This window comes from Urocitellus parryii, chromosome 9, assembly GCF_045843805.1.
Source record: "Urocitellus parryii isolate mUroPar1 chromosome 9, mUroPar1.hap1, whole genome shotgun sequence".
NCBI classification, from domain to species: Eukaryota; Metazoa; Chordata; class Mammalia; order Rodentia; family Sciuridae; genus Urocitellus; species Urocitellus parryii.
Window position 1 is genome coordinate 12,193,536 of NC_135539.1, and position 26,955 is coordinate 12,220,490.

General features: G+C 56.6%; 1 protein-coding gene across 3 annotated transcripts in view; it reads left to right on the forward strand.

The window, feature by feature from the left end:
- The window catches only part of Xylt1 (xylosyltransferase 1), a 231,645-nt gene that overhangs the window by 9,288 nt on the left and 195,402 nt on the right, over nucleotides 1-26,955 (forward strand). For 2 of the 3 annotated variants that reach the window (XM_077802356.1, XM_077802357.1), the window contains exon 1: nucleotides 2,371-2,419. The exons of the other annotated variant lie outside the window; for it this stretch is intronic. In XM_077802356.1, the coding sequence (XP_077658482.1) occupies nucleotides 2,414-2,419 (6 nt within the window). In that variant the 5' untranslated portion in view covers nucleotides 2,371-2,413. Of the gene's footprint in view, nucleotides 1-2,370; nucleotides 2,420-26,955 lie in introns of those variants that run through there. 3 annotated transcript variants of the gene reach the window in all.

Consider the following 26,955-nt stretch of genomic DNA (forward strand, 5'->3'; position numbering starts at 1 on the left):
CTAGCCCCGTCAAGGATGATCTGTGAGGCTCAGGTCTTGGTGTCTTTGTGGCCAGACAAGGCTGATAAGCCCACCTCCATCTGGGACGTCCAGAACGGCTAAGGTTTGGGAAGCACCGATGCTTAGGCTGCTGGACGATCTTTGGCTCCTCTGGTAAACAGCTGTGCTGCTTTGTCCTAAAGTTCAGGTGGGAGGGGTGGAAGTTAGACATTAGGAGGGACCGTGCTCGGGCTCCGCTTGAGTGGAAGTCCCCATCCCGGGCCTGCTCAGTGGCCTCAGTGGCCATCTGTGTTGCTCCTACAGTCCTGGAAACTGATGGTCCCTAGCACAGCTTCTGTGACTGGGTCTGGGCTCCTGTACCCTTTGGACGTACCGCCGGGCGTTCACTTTCTGTCAAATATCCGTACCCTGGTCCCCTACGTGGCCGACGTGGACTAGCCATGATGAATGGCCGTGTTAACCCCTGAAGGACACTGTCGATCTGAGCCAGGCAGCCGAGCTCAGCTGGGCGTTCGGAGCCGTTCCCAAAGGCAGGAGACCCCTGAGGAGCTAGCCCCCAGATGCAGAGCCCCGTGCCTCACCAGCCACCGGAATCGATGGCCACTTCTGTCCCTGAGCCTCCCAGGGTGACCCCTGTCCTGACTTCTGACCCCCACCGGTTATTTTGTGTCTCCTTTGGGGAACAGAATCCCTCAGTCTCATCTCGGCTTCAGGCCATGTCCATGAGAGTCATCTGTTCCCCAGCTCAGCAGGCCACAGCCCCTGGGCCTCACCCGCCAGCTGCTTCCGTCGCACCCGGGAGCTCACAGTAGATTTTGCATTTGTAAATGGTGGGGCCAAAAAAAAAGGAATTTTCGGTGACATGTGAAAATGACATTTGTGTCTACCAATAAAGCTTTATGGGAACGCTGTCCCGTGGGTGCCCTTCCAGGCTGGCCGTGACTCGCTTGGCACCACCGTGGCTCAATGGAGATGGAGACTGGCCCACGGAACTTAAAACACACACGCTCCAGACTTTCTAAGAACGTGTGCTGGCCTGGTGTCTGAGGGGTCCTGGGACTGTGGGACTGTCCCCGGGCTCGGCTGTCCCACTGGGAGGCAGCACCGTGGACATCTCGATCCTGCTCTGGGCACATGTGCAAGTTCCCGGTTTGGGGCCACCCTCCGTAGCATCGCGGTGGCCACTCCTGTGCGTGTCTGTGGGTGACCAGGGGCACACACTTCTGCTGGGCTTCCCCCCACGGGAGCAGAAGTGTTCTGACCCTGGTTTTCCGCCGTCGATGGGGCAGATGCATTTGCAGTTGGGAGCCTCACCTTTCCTGCTAGGGCGGGGAGCTGGGGGACGCTGTCCTCTGTCTCTCAAGAGGGAGAATCCTCAGACCCGGGACGTGTTCCCGGGTGCATGGCTGTGCCTCCATTTCGGTTTCTTCGAGGATGCCAAGAGCTGCCCCATGGTAACTGCTCTCGTGGCCTTGGGGAACCGTGCCGTCCTCTGATGTCCCCTAACCAGAGCCATCTTGTCCAAAGGGCTCTTGATGCATAAAGCAGGGCTGGCAGAATGAGGCTCTCCCCAGTCCCTGTCACTTCCTGGTTTGACGGACGTCTGTTTATCTCCGGCTCCTCTGGTTTTCCTGCTGGGAAGCACATGAACACAGCCTCGCAGCCCCGCTCGGCCCCCTGGCCCACGGTGGGTGGGTGCATGCGTCATCCTACATCCAGGCGCTGGGCTGAGATGTCCCCTGGGAGACCACGGGCGTTGCGTGCAGGGCCACAGCGTGAGCGCAGGAGACCCCCGAGGAGCTGCCTTCCTGCACCTTGTCAGCGCCACTTAGCACACAGGGCCCTGCGTCTGGCTCTGCTGTGGCCCTTCTCCACTTGCCGCCCCACCTCTGCGGGCACCGCCGCCCACAGCCCCTGGAGCAGGAGGGCAGGATGCTCTGGGAGCCACTCGGCTTCCAGGTTCTCTTGGCACTGGCTGGGAAAGGGACTTCACGTGCCTTCTGGATGGAGCCCGTCACAGAGTCACATCAGCAGGGCCTCCCGCCGCCCGCCTGGCCAGCACTGAGGTCTGGCCGTCGGGCGCCTGTCCCCGGGCTCTGCCCCGTGCAGTGAGCAGACTCCAGGGCTGTCACCGGAGAAGGCGGCTGGCGGCGGTAGCGGTATTTCTTTTGGATGAGGTTTGGATTACGTGCTGGAAGGGCTGGTGGCCTCGAGACCCAGTGGCAGCCAAACTCTGCTATACTTGGCGCTCTCTCAGGACGCTTTGGTTTTAGTTTTTCAAACAGGGCTGCTGAGCCGCAGTGCTCGCTGGGTTCTGAGCCCAGGGTCTGGGATTCCTAGACGCGAGACGCTGGGCCCTGGATTCTGGTTGTAAGGTGCCCCCTGCAGCTCGATTGTTTGTTGACTAAACGTTATGATTGTAAGTATTCCTTGGGACTTTTTACAAAGGGTGTGTGTGTATGTGTGTGTGTGTGTACGCGTGTGTGTGCACGTGTGCACGTGTATTCTAGGGGCGTCGTCCTTATCAAGACTGCTCTCTGGATGCTTTAAGATGGCCTCATTGAAATCCAGGCCTAACGTGATCTCAGACAACCAATGAGCAAATGTGTAAACAAACCAACAAACAAAAAGCTCCTAGATTTCCCACGTAGGGCTCTTCCAGGCCTCATTCAGAAATCAGGGAGATGGTTAAAATTTCACCTCTACAAGGTGTGAGGAACATAGAAAGCTAACCCGAGAGAACCCTTCTACATCGCTCTTAGGTCAGAGAAGAAATCAGGTTGGACATTGCAGATTACTCCATGTTTAATGGGAACGAGAATCCCCCGTAGGACCCGAGAGGTAAGGCCAATGCTGGGCCCAGAGGCCAATTGATAGCCTGTTTCGAAGGGTATACTTTAGCTTTGGGTATTCAACAGGGAAGACCAAAGGGGCTAACAGGCCCATTTTGATTTGTTAAAAAGATGATTGAGAATTTTAAAAAGGCAGGAATCTGTGAAACAGGAAGCAAACACGGTCGTATTGACCCATGAGATCCTTCATGAGCCAATAGTGCAGAGTATTGGTGTAGCTCCTCTTAGGGTGAGAGTCTGTGAATAGCTGCGTGTCCCCTCCCTCCAGCCGTGGCCCGTGCTTCTGCTGTGGTGACTGCAGTCCAGGGACCCGTGGGTAGCAGGAGAGGCCACGAGTTTCATGCAGTGGGGACAGGTGGGCTCCTGCCTTGCTGTCTTGTCCCCGTGTGCGCGCACCTGGGGCCGCCTGAGCCCTGGTCACACATCTGTCTTCCTCCCAGCTGGGACCTGGGCTCGGGATCATCACCCACCTCCCCTCTACAGGGGGTCCCTCAGGTGTGCCCCGCCCTGCCCTCTGTCTGGGGGCCGATGCCGCTCTTTCTGCCCTCCGTAGGACCCCCTTTCCCACCAGACCCGGCCGTGGGTCCATTGACCGCCCTGGGGTCTTCCCTGTGCATGAGCAGCACTTAGTAGGTGCTCATGAAGTGGTGCTCAGATAAGGAAGGGCCCTAAACGCAGGAGCTATGGAGCCCACTTCAGGATTGACGTTTCTAAGACCAGGGGCCAAAGATTTTTCTCGCTTTCCCGTCAGCCGCTCAGCCTTACGGACGGTACCTTTTCAGTTTATTCTTTGTTCCTGGGGATGAGGGTTCGTAAGAGCAGTAGCAGCTGCCTTTATTAAGCCTCGACTGCGTGCCAAGCGTTTTGTGTCTTATGCTACCAGCACCCTGTGTGGTGGGCATTGTGGAAATCGCTGTCTTGTGCATAGAGGAAGTGAGGCGCAGGGAGGGGAAGTTACTGCCCCAAGACTGCCCAGCTGGTGAGGGACAGATCTGCAGTCTCACCCGGCCTGGCACAGAACCCATGCTCTTCTTCACCAGCACGTCACCCGATGCTGAGTCGTCTCGGTGGGATTCAGGATCAGCTGGATCTGGGTGAATCAGGGAGGGCCCCTCTGCCAGCGGCTGGCCCCGCCCCTTCCCTCTTGCCTCCTCTTTGGCTAAAGGTCTGATGGACACACCTGAGGATTCTTGTCCCCGTGCACGAGCACCTGGGGCCGCCTGAGCCCTGGTCACACATCTGTCTTCCTCCCAGCTGGGACCTGGGCACGGGATCATTTCAGGGCCTCCTGTTCTCCATGCCTAGGGGATCACTGTGGCTGGGCTCCTGCAGACAGGAGGATAGGGAGGTCCCCTGCTGCCGTCAGAGCCTTCTCCCTGGATGGGGCCTCGGACTAGGGTGCACCTCCTCAGGGCAGACTCAGGGGGCCTCTGTGGCAGGAGAGAGTGGCTGGTCCTGCCCCTTACCAGCTGTGTGACTTTAGGCAAGTTAGGCAGTCTCTGTGCCTCAGCTTCTTCATCTGCAAAATGGGGAGGACCACTGTGCCTGAGTCAGAGGGTGGTGGGAGAAAGGAGCGGGTCGATGTATACAGACCACTTAGCGCAGGGCCCACCCCATGCACGTATTAAGCACCATTAAGCGTGTACTATTATTATCAGCGCCGGTCCTGGCAGGAGGAGGAGGAAGAGGACTGGACAAGGGGAAGTTGGGGGCTGACACCGCCACTTGCTCCCCTTCCTCCCTCTGGAAAGAGTGGGTGGCCCTGGATTCTGTTCCCCGCTGAGCCCTGCATGGCTGAGCAACCTCCACTCGGTCACATGGCGTCTCTGTACCCATTTTCTCACCTAAAAGTATCAGTCCTCGTAATAATGCTGATAAGGATAACTGGCTTCACGGGAAGAGACACTTTTTTTTAAAATTTAGTGAATAATATTTCTAAAACCTGGGATGAATTTTGCAATTGAAGTGTGTGTTTGCCGAATCTCCCGGGGCACGCCCTTGGGCCCCAGAACTTACTGGACCCGATGCGTCCCCCACGGGACAGATCTTGGCGTTCAGGAGAGGCCACAGTGTCCGGGAGGAGCCTGGCAGGGTACTGAGGTGCCGACCCCCTCCTGCAGCCCGGGCTGGGTCTCCGGCTCCCTCCCCGGGACGTGGGAACGTGTTCCTCCGGACAAGCCTCAGTTTTCCCAGCTCCTGGTGGTCTCAGAAACCCCGCCAAGTTCCCAACGCCTTTGACCATGAACTTGGCCGAGCGACAGCGTTCTGGGCCAACCCCCAGACCTGCGCCTTCCAGCACCCCAGGTCCTGGAGCCTTTGAGAAAACAGCACGGACGCGTCCCCAGCCTGGCGCAGGGTCTGGGGGGCTCAGCCGTGTCCCCGGCTGGACTTGCTGAGGCCAGACGCTCTGTCCCCGGGAGTCACCCAGCGGGAGCTGGTCCGGGGCTGGGCTGGCGGGGCTGGGTGGGCTCTGGGAGTGCGGGAAGAGGAGGGAGCCAGCCGTGGCCCCTGGCAGCTCAGACCAGGGCTGCTGGGCAGGGTCCAGACCTCATCCTGCGGACGGCGACGGGCTGGGGGCCTGTGGGCAGCGGGGTCCTGAATGATGGATGGCGGCTGACTGACTTGTGAAAGCCATTTGCAGAGGTGGTCTGCAGCCTCCCCAGGGAGGGCCGGGTGGCAGCCAGGGCCCAGGCTCCCTCTGCCCGGAGCCCTGGGGACACTCGGGGCTCCCCCTGCTCCGGCCCAGCGGGCTTGGCTGTGGCCGCTGACGGGGAGATGGCTCTGGCCGCCCCCTGCTCTGTGCAGGAGCTGGTGGCCTCTGCTGGGGTTGGGGTGGCCTGTTCCCCACCAAGGGCTGGTGACGCTCGGTGCTGAGCGGGGGTCCCCGAGCCATCTGCGGTCCTGAGCGTCTCCCTGAGACCCTGGCCACGGCGGCCCTCGGGGACCATTTGGCCCACTTTGTTTCTGGAGCCCTCGCGGCTTGGCCTGGGGCCTGGGAACCCAGGGCCTGGCTGGATCCCAGCTCCACCCCTTGCTGCTCCCGCAAGATGGGACCAGCGACATCCCCCCCTGGGCCTCAGCGTCCCACCTGTGAATGGGTGGCCACCGTCCCTACTTTGAAAGGTCCCTGGGAAGATGAAGTTAATATTTAAACCGAGACCCGGGGCGGGGCTGGGCTGGCCTGGCCCGTGGGAGGCCCCGGTGGTGAACGTCAGTGCGTCCAGAGGGGACCAAGCCCCCTGGTGCCTCCGAGTCCTCTCAGCAGCCCGCGGGGAAGGCAGGCTGGACCCCTAGAGGCAGAGGAGGGACATGGCCCTCATGAAGTCACACAGCGGTTTCAGGGGGGTGCACTGTCCTTAGTGGGGAGACCTGGGCTCTGGTCCTGGGGCCATGGAGACAGTTGGGACCCTCTGCCCAGCCCCTGTGGGCTCTCTGGAGCCTCCTGGCCCATGTGCCAGTGAGATGACCCTGCCTGCCCCGCCGGGTGCCCGTCATTGACCCCTCCGTTCAGCAGTGACCAGGCATCGCCCGGGGAGTGTGAGACGTGAGCGGAGGTTCCCGCTTTGCCAAGTGGACATTCCAGAGGGGGAGGAGGACCCTCCTCAGTGATGGACGCTTCAGCAGATACGTGTGCGGATGCTCCGGAGCTGGGGTGGACTGGCGTTTTCTACAGAGGGACAGAGAATCCATCTTTTAGATTTTGCAGTTCAGTCTCTGTGGGGCTGGGAGGTCTGTGTGTGTGTGTGTGGGGGTGCTCCCAAGTGCTTTTATATGAGTTAGAAAAAAGCGTCCACTCCAGCAGGAAGCCTGGGTTGACCCACAAACAAAGTCTGTGCAGAGAAAAGTTAGCCTTCCCTCTGAACAGCTCAGTCCCGACTGGAGAACAGCTGGATGAGCAGGTACCTTTGTGCAGTGCCCAACCTGTGCAACTGCTCATGGTGGCCCCGTGCAGGATGTCACCTCTATCAAATAGCAGGGAGTTGCTTTCTCTAGGTAACTTGGTCTCCAAGCCTGTCTGTCCTGCTAGGCATTGGCATAGACATTCAAGCATCTCTTAAGAGGCTGACTTTCAGCAAGACATCACCATGAGGCCTGGCACCTCCCAGAGAGCCTTCCTGATGCTGGTGTCCAGCCTGCATCAGTGCCCCCCCCCTTATAAACACTGTTTTCTTGGGTCCCTTCTGCTGCAGAAGTGTGCCCTGGAGAACAGGCATTTGTGTTCCGTGCGGAGGCACCAAAGAGAGCAGGGCGAGCAATCTGTGAGCAGCTGTTTCTCTGCTGGGGACAGGGACAGACAATGGGGCCTGCAGGGTAGTAATCAGCTGCCTTTTCTGAGGCCTGGGGAGCCTCCACACTGAGGCCAAGGCTGGGACTCCCTCACCAGCAAGGGAAGAGCCATGGAGCCCGAGCCCTGTGCAGAGACCCTCAGGCAGGTCTGGGCAGGGCTCCCGCGGTCCAGGAACCCTGGGAGCGCCTGGGTCGGAGAGAGGCCTCCAGCTATTCACCGCAGGAGCAGTGGACGCCATTCTCAAATGCCACCTATTGAGCACCCTCTGTATGCCTGGCTCTCCCCGGGCCTCCACAAGGAGAGGACACTGGTTCAGAGTCCAGGGCCCAGGGTCACAATCTCCTCCATCATTTGACACCCGTGACCCTGGCCAAGGGCCTGGACCCCTCCGAGCCTCTGTGTCCTGGTGGAAGGTCCAGGCAGGCTCTGGACTCCTGGTTGCCACGGGTGGGCCTCGGGTCAGCCCTGGAGCCTGTCCCAGTGCAGGGTCCTGGGATCACCCAGGGCTGTGGCCACTGCATGCATTCCAGAGACCCTTTGCTGTGTGCCCCGACGTAAGGTGACCTGACCGCATGGGTCAGAAGTGTCCCTCCGATGATGACATAGGTTCTGAGCTTACAGTGGGGGATGGAAGAGGGACCGTGTGCTGAGAGACTTTTTATTTGTTCATGTTTGGGGATGAAGAGGGTCTTGTTTCACCCTGGGCCTTTTTTCTAAGTGAGGATATGAGAGAGACTCGGTCTGCCCTGACCCAGTGCCCTGGACGCTGGACGGGCTTGGAGCCCAGGGCCTCTGGCCTCCCTGGGGCCTCCTCACTGGTCCCACCCAGCATCCTCCTGTCAGCCTCTTCTTGAGAGCCGCCTCCTTCCTTTGTGAAACTCACACCTTTGAGCGTGTGTGTGTGTGTGTGTGTGTGTGTGTGTGTGTGTGTGAATCTAATGCCTGACTCTCCACTGGATCGGCAAAGCCCCGGGGTCAGGGGCTAGTTTTCTTACAGGTTGATCCATCCTCCTGCCTCAGCCTCCTGAGTCTCTGAGATTATCGGTGTGCTCCGCGCCGTGCCCGGATCCTAGCCACCTGGGAGGGGGCAGCTGCCACCTCCACACGCGTTGCACAAGAGGCCGAGGTCCTCGCCAGACTGAGCTGAGAGGCACGTCAGCTGCCGGGCCCCAGTGCCCCTGAATTCCACAGAAGGAATTCAGGGTGGGTGAACACTTGTGTCGTCTTTGCTGAGGATGTCCAAATGCCCCATAAGGTCCTTTCCGATCTGGTTTGGGAAGAGGGCGGGGTCCTGGAGTCCCTCATTTTGGGGGGAGTGATCTTGCCGAGACCTGGATGCAGAGACGTGGGCGGGAAGGGAGCAGCCGGCAGGCAGCAGCAGAGGGTCCTGGGGAGCTGTGGTCTCTGGTCAGCAGTCCCTGGGGACCCTGCCCCCCAAGCTCACGGAGGATCCACAGCGGGGAATTCAGGATGAGGACCGGACACTGTCGCCAGCCCAGAGCGGCCAATGAGCCCACGGGGGCCTCCCCTGGTAAAAGCCGGTTTGTGGGAAGAAATGGGCAACTGGGGTTCGTTGATTGTGATCCTCCCTTGGTTCTGAGCACTGATAACATCCGTTTGACAACACATCTTTAGTCAGGGTTCTCCAGAGAGACAGGACCAGTGGGTCACGGGTGTGTCATGAGGAATTGGCTCATGGGGATCTGGAGGCTGAGAAGTCCCAAGGTGTGCATTCAGCCTGCAGGAGACCCAGGAGAGGGGGGTGAATAATTCCAGCCCCGGGGCTCCGGGAAAAACCGAGTCTAAGGCAGGAAAAAGCTTGTGACCCAGCTCAAGCCTCAAGGGCAAGAGCAGCTGCCCTCACCTGAAGCTGGGCAGCCTTTTGGCTCCACTGAGACCTTCCACTGATTAGGAGGAGCCCACCACATTAGGAGGGGCCATTTATCTCAGTCAAAGAAGCATCCCATGTTAATCTTTTCCAGAGACACCCTCACAGTCACACCCAGAGTCCTGTTGGACCAAATATCTGAGCACCTTCTGGCTCAGTCAACAAGTAAAATTAACCACCGCAAATTGGGAGGGCCAAAAAAGAACTTTTGATCCTTGGGTTCTGACAGCCCTTTTTGGCTCACGTGGGGAGTCTGTTACAGATGGCTGTATTGCTGTCCTCTTTTCCGTATGATCCTATCTTTATCCTTGTCCATTATCTGGCACTCACTGTTGCTGAGGATTTCCTGAGGGGATACTTAATCTTGCTCATTATCTATTCTTCCGTTGCTACTTTGAGTACTTGATATTTAAAAAAAAAAAAAAAGTACAAGACCAAGAAAAAAAAGGTTCAGGGATTTTGAAGGAAGGTGGGACTTGAGGAATTGAACAAGGGTCACAAACTCCAACGCCCTTGGGGCCGGGGTGGGTGGGAGCTGTGGAAGGAGCCCGGGTGGGGAATGCACAGAAGCTCCCTGGGAGCCAGAGGTTCTTGGGCTCCACTGCATGTGGCTGGACGGGAACCAGGCCCAGGGTCATCTGCTCTTTATGTTTTAAAAGAAACCAGACATTTGCATTTTTAGCATAATCCCTGATGGATATTGGCAACGGATTCCATTTTTTTCTTCTTGTTTAATGCCATGTCTGCACCAAACAAAACACTCCTCTGTGTGGATTTCTCCTTTGAACCTTGCTGTCCCTGCTCATGAATGAAGTAATGAGACTGATAATAACAAATCAATAATAATAATTTTACCAAAATGTATAATATTTATTTGTTTTGCTGTGCGCCTGGCGTGATTCCCCGTCCCTAGCTGTGCCATCTCCTGCAGTCTGGAGAAGCCGGGGAGGCCTGGGCGAGCCCAGTTCTCAAGGGAGGGCAAATGCCACGCCCACGGCCGATGCCACGCCCACGGCCACGCCCACGGTTGCCCCACCAACAGCCACGCCCACACTTGTCCTCAGGCCCAAAGCTACGGCCACGCCCACACAGCAACTCCCTGCAACCCACAGCCACGCCCATGCGTACTGCCACGCCCATGCCCTCACAGTCCCGCCCACTGCCACGCTCACACTCCACAGGCCACTGCCATGCCCACAGGCCCCGCCCATCGCCACGCCCACACAGCCCCGCCCATCGCCACGCCCACAGCCCCTGTCATGCCCATGCCCACACTGTCCTGGCCACCGGCCCGCCCATATCCGCGTGCTAGCACCTGTTGGGGCTCAGCCTTTTCTCCTTCCGCTGTTAATGTCTACTACGCAGATTGCCCCCATGCGGAAGGGTGGGGCAGGGTGGGACCTGGGACCCACCCACACTGAGCCCCGGAGTGTCCCCGCCTGGGCTGTTGCAGAACATAGCAGAGAGCCATGAGAGGAGAGGGTAACGTGCAGGAAGCCGGGTTTTATGGGGCAGCCGCAGACCATGCTAGCCCTAGCCGCTTAAATCTAAGTGCACCTGACACCTGACCCTCCCGGGGACACCACCCGTGGACCTTAGCATCCTGGTTCGACTTCCAGACTGCACAGCTGGTGGGGACAGAGGCAGGATTCAAACTTGGGTCCGGGGGGGCTTAAGGCCTCCAAAAGCTCTTCTGGTCTCGCGGTTCACGCTGACCCTGTGAGTGACAGGCAGGGCCTCGGGCTCAGCATCTCTCCTGAACTTTTGTTCTCTAAATTTTCCACAGTGAACATGTGTTTCTTTAATCAGAAAAGATAACACAAGTCGTGGGCTCATTCTGCATCCAAGCTGGTAGCTAGAGCTGCGGTTGCTCCTCCTCCCTCCCTCCCTCCCTTCTTCCTCCCTCCCCCTTTTCCTTCCCTACCCCCCTTCCTTCCCTTTGCTCCCCACATTATTTTCTGGTTATGGCGTGTGCCAACGCGTTTTTCTCTAGGGTAGAGTTGTACATTTCTCTCTTAAATAATCTATTCAAGTAAACACAGCGTAACTAATAGCATGAGATATACACAGGTATGCCAAAAAAAATATGAAGGGCTTTGGAGGGATGACTAATTTAGGATTTTCCCTTTCAGCCCTCAGACAAGAGGTGCCTGTTTCCCTGGGAATGGCTGGTTTTTTAAATTTTTTTTATTATTATTATTTTCCCTTTCTGGTGAGGTTCTAGAGAGCAGGGAAACAGTTTCTCCGAGCCATCAGTCAGCTCTAATTGATGGATGGGGATGACAGGAAGATGGTTGGAGATGCTGAGGCTGTGCCTGGGTCCGGAGGCGGGTTCTGTGATCAGCTAGCCGTGCCTGGGGCAGATGCAGGAGGGAGAAGTGGCATCATGAGCCGGGTGTCTGCCATTGCTGACCTGGACTGGTGCTTCACCCACCTTCAGCCGTGGCGATGACCACCATGTGGGAGCAGTAGCACCCTGCGGGTATCGAGTGCTCCGTTTATACCAGGCATCATGCTCAAGAGACACATGTGCCATGTCTCATTTTATCCGTGTGACACCTCTTTGCGTTAGGGTCCACACAATTTCTATTTCATAGAGGAGAACACAGACACCTTGCCGGTGAGCGGCTAACACAAGACCACCCAACAGGTGAGCCACTGAAGTGGGATATGGACCCAGGGCGCGTGACTCTCGAGCCCCCACCACCGGCGTCCACACTGCACGCCGGACACGCAGCAGTCTCACAGGCCTGTTGAGCGTGTGTGAAACCTGGTCTCCACTCCGCAGTCACCTTGGCCGTGGACACTCTCAACAGTCTGTGTATCCGGGACATTGGCGTCCAGTGCACTGGAGTCTTTTGGTGAAGCCAAGGAGTCATGGTCACTCTGATTTATCATCCTGATCACCAGATTGGGCCAAGAGGGGGATATGCAGATACTGGGACCTGTCACCTGCCAAGCTGAAGCCAGAGGACAGCACGGTCCTCATGGCTGTCTCTCCACCCCTGCGGTTAGCTTCCCTCCCTGGCCCCCATCTGATTTCTGCTGCGATTCCAGAGTAGCCCGTCATCTCCTTAGTTATTGACCTTGAAGGAGCCCCCCTCCGCAATCGTTTTGGAAGCCCGTGCCCTTCCTCTTACACGGTGGACAGGTCTCCCCTGGTTCTGTTCGTTCAATCCTTTTCTCTGAGTGTTCTTTTGGCATCTGGTGAGTGAGGGTTTTCCCTCCTGAGAGTTTGTAATTTTGGTTCCACTGCAGACCTCAAGAATTCGGTTGCAAGTGTGCGTGGGGTCCATCGCGACAGCTGCTGCACCAGCCAGTGACCAGCCCTTAGCCCCTTTGCTGCGGACATCCCAAAGCCCGATTAGGCCCTGGGGGAGATGATGTTAGAGTCCAGGAAAGTGCATTTCACTGCATTCTTTACAAACTCACCAGATTTACATTTTGCACACTTCTGAAAGGTCCCCCTGCCTCCAGGAACAATTCTTCTGTAACTGGCACATGGAGATGGGACTCGGAAGGGGCCCTCCAATGCCTCTTTCTCCCTCTTCTCCCACCCTAGGTGACAGCTCCCTGGGAAGCGGGCTGTTCCCCCGCCCCCGGTTGTGCCTGGTGGCATTTGCCAGGCTGGTGCTCTCAGTACCCTTCCAAGGGTTGCACTAAGGATTAAAGCACATGCCAGGCAGATGTGGGTGACATCGTGCACATTGGCTTAACGTGGGACGGTTTCCTGGAACCGCTCCAGGAAACATGTGGTACAGATCAAGATCGCCTGTCCCCAGATGCCTTCTTGGTTTCTGCGGAGCCAAATATGATTAGAGACAGAGGATGCTGGGTTTGGAGAGCGGGTTTCTGTGGCCACATGTGGGCATCCAGACCCGGGGAATGCCATTAAAGTGGCATCAGGCTGCCCCGTACCCTGCACGGGCCAGAGGGCTCCGGATCGCCAGCCCCCCCCCCCCCCCCCGACCCGTGTCTAAGATGTTGGGATTTGGGCAAGCAGGCTTCTTTATCTTTGTTCTTGGCATCATCTTCCGTGTCCTCCACACAGAATGTTCCAAGATGTCATCTAAGGACTGCGATCCCTCCCAGAGAAGGGCCACGTTCAGAGCTGGGCTCCGCTCAGCGTTCCGCTCTGTACAAGGCGACCCGGACTCTTTGCCTGCCACGAAGGGATCTTGTGAGGATTAAATGAGATAATGCGGGAGGATTATCTAGCCTGGGCCTGGCCCCCGCCCTGGAAGCACACAAGAAGGTCAGCTCCAACAGTTATCAGCAGCCATTCTGCACGCACGGCCTTCTCCGTGTTCTCCCCGGGAGCGCGTGTGTGACGGAGGGAGGTCCTCTGGATCGCTCTCCTCCCTGTGTGACCCGGCAGTTGGACAGACCCTGCTCTTCTGTCTTGGGAGTTCAACGGGGATGTTAGCTCCTCAGAGGAGACAGCAAGGGAGACTTACGTTGTATTTCTGAACTGTCACCTAGTTCTCCAGTGAATCTTTCTCTCTCTTTCTCTTTTTTGGTATTGGGGACTGAACCCAGGGCTGCTTAACCCCGGAGTCATATTCCCAAGCCCTTTTAATTTTTTACTTAGACACAGTTTCTTAGGCCTTTGCCAAGTTGCTGAGGCTGACTTTGGTCCTCCAGCCTCAGCCTCCTGAGTCCCTGGGATTAGAGGTGTGTGCCACCACCCTGGCCTCCGGTATATCTCATTTAATCATAATGTATTGAGGCCATGTGTCAGCCCTCCTGTCCACTGGAAGTCACGTCCTCTCTGCAGTCGTATCCCCGACTCCAGGAAACTCCCCAGGGCCAGTCTCTGCTTTCCATTTTTATAGAATGACCTTGTTCCTCGCCCACAGCTTAGAAGCTGAATGTGATTGCCGTAGCTTTAAGTAAAATCATCAACTTCCATTTGGCAAACCTGACGTGGTCCCTACTCTGCGCGGGCCACCAGGCCTGGAGACTTGGGTATTCTGAGCTCACAGCTGCAGAACACTTTGAGGGTCAAGGTGCTGCAGTGGTTGAGACTCTGGGGCCATACAGCCTGGGTTTGCATTCCCTCCACCTCTTCCTGTCTGTGTGAGCTCAGGCAAGTGGCTGTACCTCTCTGAGCCTCCGTGTCCTGATTTCTGAGATGGAAGGAAGTGAAGTCATGCGAGTCTCTGGCTTCCTGTGGAACACAGAAGTCATCCCAGAGGTGCACAGGGTGGGTCCAGCCACTCACAGGCAGGGAGGGAAATGGAGTCGGTGAGAGATGGGCAGGCCCTGGCCAGAGGGCATTGGGCTTTGAGTGCACTGGACGCCCTCCTGCCTAGGCTGGACACTGGCACCTAGTAGGGCCTTTGTAAATGCTGGTGGAGTGAATCGTGAAGACTCCTGGGGTCCCGTCCTGTAGGGTCGTTGACCTCCCCAGCTCTGAGGTTGGACTTGGATGCACTCACCCACAGCCGCCCAACGTCAGGGGCAGGGCCTGGCACAGCCCGCGCCCGGGCCCTGTGGCTGCTTCCTCCTCAGAAGCTGCTGCTTCCTCTTTTAAAACTTTCTTTGCAGTAGAGAAGGCGTTGAGGTGCCGGGCTCCGCGGGGACGGTGCCTTGGAAGGAGAAGTTTCCGGAAGGTCAGGGATGGTTCCTTGAGCTGGGCCTGGGCTTCTGGGGGCGCCCCCTCTGGCCCTGCCCTCCCTTCCACTCCAGGGTCTGTGTGGCAAGTCGGCGTTGGTGAGTCTGGTGCGACACTCCAGGGCAAGTCCCAGGGGCTGCAGGTGTCCCCAGCCCTCTAGTTGGGCCCCTGCTTCGGGTCAGGTGGCGCCAGGCGGGATGCTGAGCGTCTTCCCCAGAGGGATCCCAGGGCCTCCCTGGCTGCCTGCTGTGGGGACAGCAGCTGGGACAGACCCAGGCCACGCAGCGCTGAGCACCTACTGTGTGCTGCCAGGGCTCGGGCAGCCCATTCATCTGCATAAATAGCCACGTGGGCGTCACCGGGCCACCAATTCCATTTTATAAGATGATTAACCCCAGGGCTCCAGAGAACCCGCTTCCGTCGGGTCCCTAACCCAGATCTTTTGTGTCACACACCCCCCCCCCCCCCCCCGTTTTCTTCCTTCTGAATCTCACTCTTGATGAGGCCTTTGTTTTCAGAAATTGAAGAAAGGCACTGATTGTTGGACCCTTAATATTGGAAAGCACGGTGGATGGACCTCCAATGGCCAGAAAGAAAAGGGGGGGGGTCTTGGAAGGGAATCCCTGGAGCCTGGGGAGTGTGATGACATACTGTCACCTCTCCTTTGAGGCTGGGACCTGCCTGGTTCCAGGATGTGCCCAGAATCACGTTCACCCGAACACCGCTTGACATTGACGGTGACGGAGACAGTCCACCCCAGCTGGGGCCCGGGAGGAGGAGGAGGGCTGCGAGCCAGGGCAGGCCACCGCAGGACTGTCCACTTTGATAAAGCCCCGGCTTAGAAAACCCCAAACACGCTAAAGTGGAGACCGTGATGGGATTGACGCCACGCTCTGGGAAGGGCGGCCCCGGCCCCATAAATACATGTCCGAAATCCAATCTGCCAAATGGATTTCTCAAAAGGACCAGAGCTAAGACGTCGTTTGCTGGCCCTTGATAAGCTCAGCCGCGCTTGCCCTGGGAGAGACTGGGAAAAGAGCGAGAGAGAGAGAGAGAGCGAGAGAGAAAAGAAATGGAGTTCAGATTTTACTGTATTCGCCAGTATCTTAAGATATTTTCTTTTTTTCAATGAAAAGAGAGGAAGAGATTATCAGGCCTCTGGGTGTGAAGCTAGTTCTCATCTAGACACCTCTGCGGGGACAAAGGGATGCTGTCACCCACCAGCTAGAGCTCAGTCCAGGCTCCGGCTCTAGCTGGTGGGCGTGGCCACCCTGAGAACCAGGGCTGCTGTCCTTCCCCGGGTCCCAGCCCCCAGTTCTGCCCTGGACTTGGAGTCCTGGGCCACCCTCGTCTGTGGGTGGTGGGGCTGCCTGAGGGCTCCTCCCCATCCTGCCTGGGGCCTGGGGGCTTCTGTGCTTTCCCACCGGCTGGAGATACTGTTCTTCCGATGGAAGGACCTGTCACAAAGGTCCCAGTTCCTTTGGATTCTCTTGGCCCCCTTCGAAGCAAGCTGAAGCCCAATCCTCAGGGTTTCTATTTACCTCCAGGCACTGGGAGAGACTTCCGGCTTCGGAGAGTCCCCTCCTGGGTGTCCACAGGCTTCCCAAAGCGTGCCACCCTGGAGAGCTTGGCTCTCAGCGAGGCAGGTTCCAGTGCTGCCCACGGTCAGGCCTCTGTCCCCTGGACCCTCCCTCCTGCCTCCCCTGGGGGTCAGGCCTTCACAAGCCGGAGGCTGGGACTGGACCGGGGCTCAAGCCAGCGGGTCTCGGAGGCACCTTTGAGGGCCGTGTTCTCCGCCCTCCTGGTGCCCTGACGGAGCCAGCATCACTGTCACCGTCACGGCTGGGCCCTGTGGATGACACAGTCATCTCCAGAGGACTTGCTGCGGCCTCACCTGGACCGGCCACCTGTCTTTGGGGGTGTTGCGCTCGGGCCTCCTGAGTTACCTAAGAGCTGGGGGAAGTGAAATGTGAAAAAGAAAAAGCAATGGAAACCTTTCATTTTTTTCCCCCTGAAAAACTATAATAGCAAATTTATGGATTTGAACATGAAAAAAAATTATATATTTCAGTAACAAAAATGCATACCTTTTAAGGGTTCTATCCAGGGAAGGTCAGCGAATCGATAGAGCTGTGGAACCATCTCCGTAATCTAGTTTTAGATTCCCTGTGTGTGTTGGAGTCATTCCCCAGACCCCTGGTCACCTGCTGTGGGTGAAGGTCCTGTTCTGGACCTTGCATTTAAATGGAAGCATATTCGGCCTTTGTGTCGGGCTCCTGTCACTTAGCGTGATGTCTGTCGGTCGGGGCACATCCCACTGTCAGGGTGCGCCATATTGGATTGATCCACTCACCATTGGATGGATGCTGGGGCTGTCCACTTTCTGGCTTCTGTGAGCCTAGGCACAGGACTTTATGCATGGAACGGTCTTCGTTTCTCTTGGGTGGGTTCCAGGGACGGGACTTATCGGGTCATATGGCAAATGTATATAGAACTTTTTTAAAAAAAAAATCATCAGACTGTTTTCCAAAGTGGCGATATCGTTCCACCGACAGTGTATAAAGTGGGACCTTCCATCTTTGATCCTCCTGTAAGCTGAATGGTGAAGAGATTTACTAGAGACTTCTGCATGTGAAATCCAAAGATGGGCCCCTGCCTGTGGGGAAGCAGTCCCTTGTGAGCTTCCTGGGGACACCCTGCAAGAGCCTCAACCTCAGTTCCGCCGTGAGCTTCCCGAGCATGCTCCACAGCTCTCCGACCCCACAGGGATCTGAACCGGGGCTCCTTCTCCACCCCCCTGGCTGGTCTCGCCAGCCACGCTCCCCTGCAGTCTGCCACATTCCAAAGAGGATTCACTTTTGCCACAAGTGCCCTGGGTCACACTGTTGCTAATTTAGAACTTTATTGGACAATGTGATTTACCCTCCACGGCCAGCCTTCAGATGGATTCATTACCTGCCTTGATTGCTCCCTGTTGCTGTTCACCGCTTGCCAGCCAATGCACAGCCGTGCTTAAAAAACCGGGTAGCGTTTTGCCTTCTGATAATGACAGTGAACTCCCTCCTCCATCGCCAATGACATGGTATTCCACTTTTTGAAGATGGGCTTAAATTGCATAACTCCTTTTCCATGGTGATGAGAAAATAAATTACTTTTCTCTATTGCTCTTCGGCTAAGTGCTTCTTCAATTGGGGTTTGGGTAGGTTTAGAAACTTTTTAGGTTTTTTTCCCTGCTTCTTTTCTTTCTTCCGTGTTTTCTCTGGATACTCCAGGTGAGCTCCTTGGACCCGCGGCCTGGGCATCCTCTGAGAGCTCGTTAGCGATGCCCAAGCTCAGGCGCCGCCCCAGACCTGCCAACCAGCCTGCGCTTTAACAAGACCCCGGGGTGTCGTACCTACATGCGGAAGTCTGAGGCGCTCTGCCTGAACCCGGGGGCAGCAGAATGAGCTCCCCAGGGCTACCTCTAGCCAGCTGCCTGTTTTTACAAATAAAGTTTTATGGGAGCCCAGCCACGCCCTTTAGTCTCTCTGTTTTCTGTGGCTACCTGGCCCTGCGGATGCCACAGGGACCTCACAGCCTGCAGAGCCCAGAGTGACACTGCTGTAGCTTGGTGGCAAACATCTGCCCGCCTCTGCCCTGGAGGTGCCTTTGTTTCTATTTACCTAGGTATCTTAGTGGGTTTAATTGATTAGCTTTTTTCCTCTTGAACTCTGCCCATTTATTGCCCTAGACTCTGGCTCATTCCACTCTTTTTTTTTTTTTTTTAATCTTGTCAATCAATAATCCGGGAGAGCGAGGAGGTACACAGCATTAACGTCGTGGGCGGTATTAGGAGTAATCTGGGATATTCGGGGTGTGGGAGGATGCGCTTCAGGTCATCCGCAGATACTGCAGCTATTTTTGGTCAGGGCCCTGAGCCGCCACGGATTCCGTTGTTTTCAAGGAGGGTCCCGGGACCAGGGCCCGCCAGGTCCCGAGTGGTGACGGAGCCTGGGTGTGACTCTGTCTGCATCTCTCCAGCCAATCATGGGAACTGGCCACGTGTCTGCGGAAGCCAGGAAGCCCCCCGTCTGCCACCTGCTAGCTGGAGACCCAGAGAAGCTGGTCCCCGTCCCCAGGCCTGGGGACCAGGGGCCAATGCTGTCATTCCCAGTGCAGGGCTGGGAAGGTGGCTGGGAAAGGCAGATTCCCAGGTCCCACCCTGTCACACCGGGGAGGACCACCCACAGTACTGAGCCCCCCTCCCTGCTCGACTCACAGACACACTCAGAGATGGGGTTTCATTGGGCCCCCAGCCCCCCCAGCACCCAGTACCCCACCCCCCCAGCACCCAGTTGTATTTTGCACTGGGCCCCGTGACGATGGGAACAGAAGCCGAGTTCTCGTGGCCTCCACTCGGCCTATGGTCATCGTCCCGTGGATTGTCCCACGCGGTGACTTTGTGGCTGCTGTTCTTCTTGTCACCAACCCAGCAGGTCTGGTGGCTGTCTTCCTGTCCCCTTGCTTTGCCTGCGTGCCAAGGGGGGAAAGGCCACTCTGTAATGATTTCTTGAAGGAAGCTCTCAGAGAGGAGGGCGGAGGGGGTTTCCAGGTGAATTTGGGATCCAGGGCCGTCGGTGACGGTTTTGATCCTCACGACTCGCGGGTAATTGCTTTCGGGTGGTGGCACGTTGCCCTTTCCTCCTGCAGAGTCAAAGCGAGAGGTGGCGCTTTTCCAAGAGGGATGCTCCCCAAAAACACGGGGCTCCTGTCTCCCCGAGGTTGCAGGTCCCCGGGGGGCTTCTGGGCCAGCTGGCGGGGACCACGGGTCACTCTGGAAGCTTCCGATTGCACCACTTCTCCCTGGTCCCTGCAGGGAGGGACTGCAGCCAGTGACCCCGCAGGTAGCTGATTGAGTCTGAAATAGCTGCCTCCCCGCCCAGCAGGGACCGGAGTGGGGAACATTGGCTGCCATTCCTTCCCTCCTCCTCTTGGAGAGATTGTTAATCAGGAGCCTCCTGGAAACAAAAAAAATAGAAAGTCAAACACGAGACCTGGTTTGCTGGAACGGATGGAAAACCACCACCCTGCCAAGCGGTGCCCAAAGCCCCCGGGTAGCAAGAGGACCTCGGGGTGAGCGGTGGGGGGCTGCCCAGGTCTCAGATGCTCAGATGCATCACAGCAGGAGCTACTTCCAGAACTTGGTGAGAGGTCAAAGGACACCTTCTGTCCACACTGATGACTGCATTTAATTATGCCTCTGTCATCAGAGCCCGGGTTATTCACTGAGCATGTGCGTGCGTGTGTCGCGACTGGGGCCAGATCCCATCCATCTCTGAACTCTTCCCTCAGCCCCGGGTGACCGGCTTCATTTCACAAAGGAGGAGTCCCAGGTTCTCGGGGTTCCCTGGGCCAGGAGCACCAGCTGAGAAGTGGCAGGGCCAGGCTGCAATTCTGTCCCACCCCAGAGTAGGGGCTGGGACCGTGCCCCCAGGCTTCCCTGGCTGACCCCCTTGGAAATGACCACGGACCCCCCAGCACTAGGGCGTCAGGAGCTGACCGTGGGTTGGAACGAGCCGGGTTCCAGCAGCTTTGAGATCTCACCCTCATTTCCCGGAGCGAAGCTGTCATGATTTCAGGTGGTCGACAGGTGAACGTTTTAAAAAAATGTCTTTATTGTGTTTAAAGGAAATCTGTATTGCTTGTCTATTAAACCTGTGATTCCAAAGTGAACTCGCAGTTCTCTTCCAAGCACGAAGGTAAGAAAAGAAACAGCGAGTCCTTTTAAATAAAAATAACGGTGTGGGTGAAGACGGGGTAGGGCTTGCCGTGCAGCGATTCTAGAAGAAAACTCTTGCCTGAGCATGGGACGGCCCGTCGCAGGGATGGGGTGGGCGGGAGACACGTGAGCAGCCGAGCTGGGGGTGCTGGCCAGGAGACTTGGTTCTGGGAGGTTCTATCAGCTCCTCCTCCTAAGGGGAGGTGTGTCACCAGTTGAGAAAACCGGGATACCTTCCCTGATTTTCAGAATCGTTCCTGAGATTATGCGCAGGGAGCTCAGCACAGCCTGCGAGGCTCCACCTCCTGTGTCCGTCATGGGGCCTAATCACACCCACCCTGCACCGGCCTTCTCTTTGACTCTGAGTTCTCCAAGACTGAACCTGCCCCAGGGCCTTTGCACCCACTCTTCTTTCTTTCTGGAACTCTTTACCCCAGATATTTGCAGGACTAACACCTTCTTATTTTTCTGACCAACTTCTGAAAGTGACCTTCTCTGTCTACCCGATTTAAAGTCCCACTCCCTGGGCCAGACGTCTGCAGATGCTCCTCTGAAGCGCCAGATAGCGATTGTTTGAGGCACCCGGGCCGTATGGTGTCTGTCGTCGCTACTCGGCTCTGCCTTTGGTGCTCAAAAGTCTCCATAGACAATCTGAAAACAGCGTCCCTGGCTGTGTTTCGGTATAACTTTATTTACAAAACCACGTGGACCTGCTGGCCCTGGGGGCCACTCCCTGCTCTGGGCCAGGGCCTCCTTCCATCGCAGCCGCAGCCTGCAGCCCACCTAAGGCAACCTGTGCGCCCGACTCCGCCTCCTCGCAGTTAGGGGCACCCTCCAGGAGGCAGGGAGGCCCACTTCTCGTCTGGGGGCACCGGAGGCCTGGGCGGCAGGTCCACTCCGTGGACATTCATTCACCACGGGCACCGGGCCCTGGGGCTGCACTGCGCATGCGCTCCTTCCTCCCCTGGGCGGGGCCGCAGGGGCGCAGCTCGGGGTGACCCACCTGGAGGCCGGGAGCAGGTCACTGGGAGAGCCCGGCCGGGAGCTGGGGACCCGCTGGGTTGGCCTCCTGAGACCCGTGAGCAGAGGGTCTTCCCTCGGGTCTGGCCGGGGGTCCCTTCTCGGGGACTGAACGGTCGTTGCGCTGCCGGTCATCGGAGGGGAGCTGCCTGGTGACCCTGCAGCCGTGGTCCCGGAGGTGGCCCCTTGGGTCCTCAGCTGTGGAGATGCTGGGGGTGAGCATGGCGCTGCCTCCGCCCGCTCCAAGTCCATCAGGCCGCCGTGGGGGGCTGGGCAGGTTGGGGAGCCCTGGGGCAGATGGAGGGAGGGGCCAGCCCTGTGTCCAGGAGGCGCCCAAGTAAGAGAAACCTGGACCTGCACCGCTGGGGACGGCACCTCCGGTCACCCCGGCCAGTCTGCAGGGATTTCCCTCCCACGGCAGGGCCTTGGCCCAGCCCCAAAGCCCAGGCCCAGGTAAGGGTGGAGGCAGGAGCCACAGAAGGGCCATGGGAGGGGGAAACAGGCCCTTATTTAGCACCTGCTGTATGCATTGATGCTGTCGGCACTGCACTCTGCCCTGCGCAGAGTGTATCCAGGTGCCTTGGTTTTCCAGTGTCTGCCTACCTCTTCCCCTGCCCTGGCTACTTAATAGTGTTCTTTTTTAAAAAAAAAAATGCTTTTATTTTTTAACGACGTGACAGCGGAATGCATCACGGTTCTTATTCCACATAGAGGACACAGTTTTTCATATCTCTGTTTGTCTTTAAATCTGTTCAGTTTTGACTTAGCCTGAACCGCAGCTATAGCATCCAGAAAACCACGCTGTTAATAAAGTCTGTTTTCTTCTCATATAGATCAGTATAAATACAGAGTTATTGAGTATAAATGCCCAAGGAGGGGAGGAAACAGAGGCCCAGAGAAGGCCAGCCACTTGCCCAAGGTCACACAGGAAATTGTAGAGTCTGGATTTGAGCGCAGCTCCTCTCTGGACCCAGTTGTATATGGCAGCTTCTCAGAGGAAGGACGGGAGGAAGGATGTCCAGGCGTCCCTCAGGCTGGGTGGACAGATTCAAAGCTTACTAGAACACAGTGCTGAGGCCAGACTGGCCCTTTGTTGGAAGGAAGAGGCAGCTTTGGCCATGTCGTCCGGGTCCCCTTGTGCTTTGCTGAAGGACCTGCCTAGGCTGTGGGGATGGCTCCCGGGTGGTGCTGGCTTGGCACCGTGGCCTCTAGGCATCCCCCAAGCAGCGGGTCAGTGGTGACTCAGCCACCCTGACGACCCCCCAGCCGACCCCAGGGTGGGGCAGTGGTGGCCCAGCTTGGGGCAGGACTCCGTCCGGGGCTGGTGCGAGGCCTGCAGGGAGGAGCAGACCCACAGGGGGGGTGACACCAAGCCCAGGTTAGGGGTTGCAGCTTGAGGACGGAGGGGCCCAGCGCGGTCACCAGGGCAGCCCCGGGCAGGGGCCGCGTCTCCGTCTGGCTCTGCGGCTGCAGATGTCCCAGCTCCGTGTCACTGCTGGTCTGTGTGGCCCTGCGGGGCCTGGGCACGGGACCCCGAGGAGTCGCCCGGGTCAGTGCAGCCTGGCCAGGCCGGGCTGGGTGGGGAGAGCCGGCATGCGCCCCTCTGGCCCCCTGGCCTGCACAGGCCACGGGGATCTCCGAGCGGCCCCGAAGGAGGTCAGCCTTGTGTTTCGGTGAAAAATCGTGTGTGTGGGGTTCCCCACGACTGTGCAGCAGCCACCTGGAAACCTGGTGGCTTAGGGCCCTGGGGTTGAGGATCCCTCATCCGCAGAGCTCCAGACCAGAGGTGTTTGGGATTTGGGATTTTTAAAGACATTTTGGACGATTTGCATATCCAGAGTGAGGTGTCATGGGGAGGAGACCCGAGTCTAAAGGAGAAGTTCATTTGGGTTCCTGTACCCGGGACATGTGGCCTGAAGGTGACTTTATAACTGTTGGTTCAGCCTGTCGTGTGGGATAGGACGAGGTTTCCCTCTGCGGCCTCACGGAGGCCCTCAAAACAGTTGGGGATTTTGGAGCCTGAGGGATTGTGAATTTTCAGATGAGGAAGGCTCCACCCAGTTTTGTTTTGTGCATGGTTTTGTGGAACAGGAGGCTGGGGGGTCCTGCTGGGAGGGGAGCTGGGTCGTGCTGGGGGGTGATCTGGGGGGGTCCTGCTGAGAGTCTTGCCCAGGCTCTGCATGCTGTCAGCGAGGGCTGGCGGAGCCACTTCTAAAACAGAGTCCATCCCTGCCTGGTGCTTCTCTCCTCCTGAGCCCTCTGCCCCCCAAGGGGCGTCTTGTCTTCCAGAGCCTCTTCCTCCTGCTTTGATGTCCCCACAGCTTGGGGACCTGGGGTGGTGACACCTTTTTGGTGGCTGGTCTCCAACAGGCTGGAAGGTGGAAGCTTCTGGAAACGTAAGGGTCACACCCAGAACTGGGACAGCTTCCCTCTGGCCCTACGCTACTGCCCACGCAGGCCGAGGCCACACTGACTCTAGGGACTGGAGAACTCGCCCTGTGTGTCCTCAGAGGAGCTGGCGAGGTCTTGCAGAAAAGCGGGTGGGATGGGAGATGCAGCCGCAGCCATCTTGGCAGAACCCAGTCTGCCGCTCGGTGATGGCCAGGGGCTTCTGGAGCCTCCTAGTGACTCCTTCCATCTTGGACTTCTGTCTCCCTGTTATGGTTTGGCTCTGGTTTGGGAATGTCCCTGAGGGTTCTTCTGTTGGGAGGTCACTGGAGTTGATGACATTGGAAAGGAGTAAGGTAGTTCTTGTGGGACCCCTGAATAGCTCTTGGGAGAAGGTTGTTATAAAAGAACAGTCAGTGTTGGCAATGTTGAACGTTCAGAACTGTAAGCTAAGTAAACCTTTTTCCCTTTGTACAGTCACCCAGCCTCCGGTATTTCATGATAGTAACAGAAAACAGACTAATATACTCCCTTAAAAAGAATCACAAGAGGACATGCACAATGTCGTCTCTTAAAACCAAAATATATGCCTGAATCCTAATTTCCCAGGGCTTCTTCATGGAGTCATAATGTTTGATCTGAAAAGTTGCTCTAGGAAGGGAAACCAGCTTGTGAAGTGAAAATAATCCAGCGGGAGTCACAGCTGTGAGGGGGAAGATGTGCCCCTATTCGAGGGTCAAGATCAACTGCCTGGGGTTTAGTGTGGGCCCAGAGACAAGGGGATCTGGCTCAACCAACTCCCCTTCCACCCTTGCATTTCAACCTGAAGAGTGTTTATTGAGTCCACAAAGAAAAATCCCGTTGTTGAAATAGAGGACGATTCAGACAGCAAATTGATGTTTTTGGTTGACTTTTGCTTGTAAGCCAAGCCCTGGGGTTATTATCGGACATTAGCCTCCTTTTAAACGTAGGATGCAACAAATAACAAGCGCACACACACACACACACACACACACACACACACACACAGTGGAATATGTGGTGCTCTCTTGGCTAAAAAAAAAAAGTCTGAATAATCAATCTCAATAATCACATTTAGGCTTTTGGATGGTGCAAAACTTTGCAAAGAACAATAGAAAGAGATGTTGCATATGAACTCTAACTGGAAAGGGGTTGCCTTGAGATGTTCCTGATGTGAGCAGGCCTGGTTTGCCGCCTCCTCTCTGCCACTTCTTCACTGTCACCAGGAAGGTCATAGGTACCTACTCTGAGCCTCAATTTTTTTCACCTATAAAACAAAAGCAGGTCTACTTATTCTCCCCAAACCTGGGATTGTTCTAAGAATAAAATGATGCAACCGTTTGTGTTTTTAAGTTGAAAACTTCTTTGTGTGCTGAGCCAGTATGGCCGATAATAACCAACACAGCAAATTCCTGTTGCCAGAGACTCAGTGTGAGGAGAGGGCCGGGGTGCAGCTCCGTGGTGGAGCACTTGCCTCGCGTGAAGGAGGCCCTGGGTTCCATCCCCAGCCCTGCCAGGAAAAAATAAAAAATAAAAAATAAAATAAATTACCCTTAACCATACCTTGCTGGCTCATTTAAAAATTAAGTGCCTAGAGTCTATAATTATTTGAAAATGCAAAGTTTAAAAAATTAACTGTGTAATCCTGGCATGAACTAAAGTTTGGGTAATAAGCCATAATTTAAGCACTTGAGCATTCCACGTACCTAAACCCAATGCTATTGCCAGTTTGGGCCAACCTGGGCGGCACGTTCCAAAATTAAAGGTTCGATAGTACAAAGTCAAAGCGTGAGCTGTGAGACAGCGTTGCGCTGTTTTGAATCGACTTCACCCACTAGTTGAGCCCCGATGTGGAAAGGGCTGTTTCATCGTCCTGGCAGGTTCTTCTCGTTCTAGTCCTCGTTAACTGATGAGCAGGGCTCCCCGGGGAGCTGTGAGGGGACCCCAGCCTGGAGCATGCTCAAGTTCAAGTTCAAGGGGACAGGTCTCACCCTCCTTCATCCCAAGGGACTCATTGTTTCCCATACGAAGTCTCTTTCTCCCTGACCTTGTTCTTGGGTCCTGATCCATCCTGAGCTCTCAAAACACAGCCCAAGAAGTTGTGGGGGAGGTCAAGGAAGCCCCAGCCCGTCCACCCCAGGGCCCAGTGCTGCCTCGTCCACCAGGCTTCCAGACAGCGCGGTCGCTCCTAAGTTTAAAGGACTGCTACAGTGTGCTCTCCACCTGGTGGACAACCCGGCCCCCGGGCTGTTTTTTGTAAATAAAGTTTTATTGGCATCTAGCCACGCCCACTTATTTACATAAGGCCTCTTGCCACTTTCACCCTGCTAGGGCACGGTTACAACCTAGGCCCTGCCCTGTGCCCTGCTGAACCCGACGAGGGCGCAAGGACAGGGGGGCAAGCGGTCATTTTCACCTTGAACCTTCCCCTGCAGGGAGGAGGACCCAGGCTCGACTATTTTGTCGAGACGGGACTCAGGACCAGGGTTCCACTTTGTCTTCCAAACCTAGGGCAAATACGACTCGCTGGAAATAAAATGGTATTTTCAGTTTGAAGGGAGCATGAGGATAACGGTTAAGGAGGAAAAAGGGTCCGGGGGATTTGAAGTTCTGGACCCTGATTCCAATCCAGCCTCCACCGCGATGAGCTCACACGTCGGACTCTTCACGGAACCTGCAAAGAGTGTGTTCAGGAAGCACCTCGTCACGGGGGCTTCCCTGGGTGTGCACTGGTCCATTCCCCTGGACCCCTGTCCGTGGCTCCTCCTCATGGATCCCTATTCCTGGCCGCCGCCCCAGCCCTCCTGTCATGGTTCTCTCTCCCGTCTGGGGCCTCCACTTTGAACTCAGGCTCCTTTTCTTTTTTGCAGTACTGGGGACCAAAGGATGGCGGGCCTCGTCTGCCTGCTCGGCGAGTGCTTCACCATTGGGCTACGTCCCTGTGCCCCACACTTTCTAGTTGATTTAGAGACAAGGTCTCCCTAAATTGCTGAGGCTGGCCTTGAACACAGGATCCTCCTGCCTCAGCCTCCCTGGTTACTCACTGTACTGCACTGGCTCCTTCCTAGTTCTGATCTGCAGCTCTCCGCTGAACCCCGAAGGTCCCGTTTGTGACGGTCTCTC